The 6,000-nt window shown below is 33.3% G+C and overlaps 1 protein-coding gene across 1 annotated transcript in view; it reads left to right on the plus strand.

Moving 5' to 3' along the window:
- The window catches only part of ME2 (malic enzyme 2, NAD(+)-dependent, mitochondrial), a 56,658-nt gene that overhangs the window by 33,598 nt on the left and 17,060 nt on the right, over positions 1–6,000 (plus strand). Inside the window, exons 11-12 of the mRNA XM_012651783.1 lie at positions 253–367; positions 2,133–2,275. Of these exons, the coding sequence (XP_012507237.1) occupies positions 253–367; positions 2,133–2,275 (258 nt within the window). The remainder of the gene's footprint in view (positions 1–252; positions 368–2,132; positions 2,276–6,000) is intronic.

Consider the following 6,000-nt stretch of genomic DNA (forward strand, 5'->3'; position numbering starts at 1 on the left):
CTTCACAGAGTAAATGACTTTTTGAGAGGGGCTAGAAAGTTTCTGGGTATAATAAGATTTGATTTTTGTTTTATATTTGAGTTTATGGACACTGTGAAGATAAAATTGGAAGATAGGGGCTGAAGAGGAACGTAAATGAAAAGGAAAAGACATTTCTATTGTAGAAACAATATGTAACTCATAATGATAACTCTTCATTTCATCTTCAATGTGCATGTACCAAAAAATACTGTGTTTTATCTCAAAATTCAGGGGCGGAAAGCCAAAATAGATAATCATCAAGAACTATTTACTCATTCAGCCCCAGAGAGCATACCTGATACTTTTGAAGATGCAGTAAATATACTTAAGCCTTCAGCTATAATTGGTAAGTAAAGCTATTTTGATAAATTATTCCTTAACTGTATGTTGCCAGTTATAACTACCATGTAGGATTACTAAAAATGAATTGACAGTTTTACTTAGCTTTCGGCATAGATGATGTTTTCTATGATAGCTTTTTGGTTACTGTACATGAAAGTTCAGTTACAGATGTTGCTTGTACTTTTAAGCGCTAGACACTAGCTAGGCAATTGATCATGCTTTGCTTTTAGAATTGGCATGACTGTTGGGCTCAAAACATGGGAAAAAAAAAAACAAAACAGAACAAGATCATTTGCAGACTATACCATGAAAATCCTATGCAGTGTCCAAGACTTTCATTGGCAGCAAAGCTGAAAACTTTCAGTGCGTTTTGACTCAGGCATTGCATAGCTGACATCACCCTATGCCAACATGGCATTAAGTTCTCAACTGAAAATGTAAAAGTCTTTAAAAAGAGGTGCTATTTTATTTCCTGTATAGCTGTAAGATCTGAATCTATTAATTTTTCTTGTAATTTTATTTCATGCAGGACTCTATTGAGTAAATAGTAAAACACACTCGCAAACAGTAAGTTCCTATGATCAGGAAAAGGATGTCTATATTAGCTGCTTCATTCGTTAGAACTCAATCAGAATTTTTTAGGGCAAGAAGAAATCTTATAGGTCCTCTAGTCCATTTCTCTCAAAACTCACGTGGAGAGTCAAGAAATAAAATGAAAAAAGTTTTTTAATATAAGTAATCTTACTGGATGGACTATTTAAGTACTACTTAGCTGAGGCATCATGTAGTCATCCCCAAATTCCACCATGGCTTAAGTATCCTTCCTTCCTGCTGTGCTTCCACAACACTGCATACTTCTGTCATAGCACCTGTTACAGGTTTTCTGATTTTCTTTTTACTTTCTTATTTTTCTCTCAACCATAAGATGCCTGCATTGTACTCATTTTTATATTCTAATGGCCTAATACAGTGTCTGGGACGTTGTAGGGGCTTAATGAAAGGTCATTAAACTGAACTGTCTCAAGAAAGTAGATTGCTTTCATCAAGATGATCTTTTATCCCTTCTGGATTCTTACTGTTTTATAAGGAGTACCACAGATTAGCAATTTAACATTTGGGACACAAACTTTATCTTTTTCTAAAAGTTTTTAATTATGGTGAAATACACATAACAAAATTTGCCATCTTAATAATTTTTAAATATATAGTTCAGAAGCATTAAGTACATTCACATTGTTGTGCAGCCAATCTCTAAAACTCTCTTCATCTTGTTAAACTGAAATTCTGTACCCATTAAACAACAATTCCACCTTCCCCCAGACACTGGCAACTACTATTCTACTTTCTGTCTCCATGAATTTGACTAGTAAAGGTACCTCATGTAAGTGGAATCACATGGTATTTATCTCTTTGTGACTTGCTTATTTTACTTAGCATAATGTCCTCAAGATTATTCATATTTTAGCAAGTTTTGTCTCTTAATTTGAGAGAGTGATGGAGATAGTTTTTTGTTTTTTTTTAATTTCCCATAATTTACTGTGTGTGTAGCAGATAATAAGTATTTAAGTGAAAACTTTCAGCATTTTATTGTTTTTCTTTTCAGATTTGAGACTGTGTTCTCATAGATTTTGCATTGCTGAAATAGTGCTGTCTTTGTGATGAGATATTACCTATGCTTTTGTTATGGTAAACCTATTGTAGAAATGCTATTTATCGATAGCATTTATACCTGTCATGAAATTGCCTTTTTCCCCCTTTATTTATTACAGGAGTTGCAGGTGCTGGTCGTCTTTTCACTCCTGGTGTAATCAAAGCCATGGCCTGTATCAATGAAAGGCCAGTAATATTTGCATTAAGTAATCCTACAGCAAAGGCTGAGTGCACGGCTGAAGAAGCATATACACTTACAGAGGTATTAATAATAATTATATGAATTCATATGTGTATTATTTTCCCTTCATTAGCTTATTAGTTATACATTCTTACACAGTTCTTTTGGTGGTTTCCCTAGAGATTACATCATGTGTCCATGGGTCTTCAAAATCTGTTATAAATCATTGTATCAATTCTGGAAAGCAGTTACCTTATAACTCCATTTTAATGTCCTCACTCTGTTTGCACTATTGTTGTTGTGTATTTCGACTTTCTATGTATTTTAAGCCCAAAAGACATTATTGTTATTTTACATAAAAATTATTCATTTAGATTTACATACATTTTAATTTTTTCTATCACTATTCCTTCCTGCATGCCTGTGCTTCTACCTAGGATCATTTTCCTTCTACCAGAAAAACACCTTTTTTTAACTGTAGATCTAATGAATTCTCTTGATAATTTCTTTATTTTGCCTTCATGTTGAAGGATATTTTTACTCTGTAAAAGTTGGTAAATACTTGAGCACTTTAAAGATATTCTGTAAAAGTAAAAGTTGGTAAATACTTTAGCACTTTAAATATATCATTTTATTGTTTTCTGACTTCTGTTTTCCTTTTGCTGATACATCATTGTGTCTTAGGTTTTTAGCAATTATACTGCAGTGAACCTAGGTGTAATTTTCTTTGTATTTATTCTACCTGGGGATTATAGTGCTCCTGAATCTGGTTTAATGTCTGGTTTTTGTTTTAATGTTCTGGAAAAATATCAGCCAGTATCTCTTCGTTGGCCACATTCTCTCTCTCTTCTTATGGGGATTCCGATTACATCGTCAGATTTTTTCCACCATATCTAATGTATCTCTTACAGTATTTTCTATATAGACTATCATTTTTGCTCTCTTTCATTCTGGCGATTTTTTTTTTTTGTTTTTGGACCTGTCCTCCACTTTGCAGTTACTCTTTTCAGCTGTACTAACCTGTTGTTTTTTAGTTATTGTATATTCTTCATTTGTAAAATTTGTTTGATTCTAATTATAATAATTTAGTGACAGACTTAAAATCACATATTATAGAAACAGGCAATTTATAAATACTGTTTTCTTGTGCTCACATTTCATGAGACAATTCTTTTTACTCTCTTCAAATGCATCTTCACTGTCAATGTTTGTCTTTACTAGAACCATTTTTTTTGAGTCATCTCACAGCTGTGTGGAACAAATTTTTATTTACATCCAAATTGTTGGAGATTCAGTGCTTTTGGATTCTTTCACAATGCCACTGGGTTATATGCCAATTATAAATACCCGCTTATATACCATTAGGACAGTTGAGTTTTTTTCTACCTTCTACAGAAAGTACACAATCACTTTCTGTATTGTTCTTGTAAGTAATCTTTAAGTGACTCTAGGAAGTGACTTTTGAAGGCTTGTTTACAATGATACCTAGCAGTTTTAATTGTTAGGTTATGCCCTTGAGAATGATTATTAAATCTATGATAAATTTTTTGCATCTACTCCTTTAAAAAAAAGTTACTATGGAAAATTTCAAACGTACATAAAAGAGTGAGTAGTATAATCGACTCCAATGTACCTGTACCTAGCTTCAAAAATAAATCAACTTATTGCTAATCTTGCTTCTTCTGCATCTCACACACCACAGATCATTTTGAAGGAGATCTCAGATATCATATCATTTTATTATAAATATTATGGTACATCTCTCAAAAGTTAAGGATTCTTTTAAAAATAAAATCACTGTACTATTATACTTCATAATTTAAACAATTTCTAAGTATTTAATCCTTTTATATAAGCTTGCAGTTCTCTGCTGAAATATTCTATCTAGTCATTTAATTTCTTGAACATATGAATTAAGGTTTCTGGTAGTAACAAATATCTCACTCTCTGTGAGTCATTTTTATTGTTTGTCTTTTTCTCCCTCTTGGTTATCAGTTCTTTTTGTAAGCCTAGCTTGTGCTTTGTTTTTGTTTTGTTTTGTTTATCAAGTGATAGATAGTGTAGATGAAGAATTGTAGCAATAATTTGAGGCTCTGGATGAAGTTGTCTTTCTCCAAAGGGGCTGTACTATTTCCTCTGATGGCTGTTAGGCTGCAATAAATCACCATGATCCAATCAGGACACAGTCCATGTGAGGCCTGGTCTATTTCTAGTTGGCCCTTTCTTCTGATGTGTACCCTTTTGGATGTGAATCAAAAGTCTTGAAGTATTTCCCAAAACCCCCATCCAGTGGTCCTTGAACTTCGATTGTTCTCTGTGTCATCACGAGACTCTCGATAGCTTTACTGTTCAGGGTCTCAGCCACAAGTTTTGATTTTGAAATCAGCTGTCACACTGCGGGGAAAAGCTTCAAACACTGGGCTCACATATCTTGCTTTCCTCTGCTTTGAGTTCTCGGAAACCTCCCTTCCCCAACACCAAACTCTTACTATCTTTGTAGTGTTCTACTTACAAAAATTTTCTTAATGTATTTTATCTGGTTTTTCTCATTGTAACCAGAGGATAAATTGGTATGAAACAACCTGGAAGACCATTGCCAAAGCAGAACTCTCTGAGAACTCCTTGAACTTAATATTCATGCTCTCGATAAATTTAGCATTCCTTTTTTCTCATTGTTAAAAATTTTATATTGACACATATATTCTCTCAAAATTCCTTTTGCTTCTACATTGCCACTCTGTTAGTCAAAATAAATTCTCATGACTGTTGGTGTCTAATAGATATAATAATTATTGAAATCTATAATTATTGGAATCTTAAAATCAATCACAAAGTCAGCATACAGATATTTTTAAAAGTCTCTTTAATATACTGTCTTTTTTTTTTTTTTTTTTTTTTTTGAGATAGGGTCTCACGCTGTTGCCCAGGCTAGAGTGCAATGGCATCGTCATAGCTCACTGTAACCTCAGACTCCTGGGCTCAGGTGATCCTCCTGCCTCAGTCTCTCAAGTAGTTGAGACAACAGGTGTGCACCACCATGCCCAGCTAATTTTTCTATTTTTTGTAGACACTGGGTCTTGCTTTTCCTCAGGCTGGTCTCGAACTCCTGGGCTTAAGCAATCCTCCCGCCTTGGCCTCCCAAAGTGCTAGGATTACAGGCGTGAGTCACTATGCATGGCCTAACATACTGTCTGTCTTTTTACCAAAGTATTTTATTACTTTTCACTTGATTGCCTGTCCTCTTTACCAGGCTTTACTATTAATATTTAAAACTAATGATTATTACCCCCAAAATTAAATCTTAGTCTTATATGATGACTATTTGGTAAATATACTTACTGTATCATAGGCTTTGGCATTTCCAAAATACACAAAATTTAAATGTTTTGAGCAGTTGTATATCACTAGAAGACTGCTCAAACATGAAAAAATTTTGTTTTTTGAATAAATATTGTTATGCTAAATGTACATTACTGGAATGAATAAAAACTCCCCAAGGAGACTAGTTTGATATACTGTATTTCATTAGTTTTAAGATCCAAATTTTTCACAGTTTTACAACTTTGAAATTGTGCTACCTCTTACAAAAAATGATAACAAAGCATTGTATAATAGTTTATATTAATATAAATTTTCTCAATGTTACATAAAATAGTGGCATAAATTTTTGTGTAGTTCCAGTCACCTCTTATATTTTGAGTGCCCTTTTGTTTTCAGTGGGGAGAGAAGTCTTAATGTTACTCTAACACCCTCTGCTGCTCAGTAAGAAAAAGACTTTTTAAAAAAAACGTCTTGGGCTGGGCGTG

The sequence above is a fragment of the Propithecus coquereli genome, unplaced genomic scaffold (assembly GCF_000956105.1).
Source record: "Propithecus coquereli isolate 6110/MARCELLA unplaced genomic scaffold, Pcoq_1.0 Scaffold37, whole genome shotgun sequence".
NCBI lineage: Eukaryota > Metazoa > Chordata > Mammalia > Primates > Indriidae > Propithecus > Propithecus coquereli.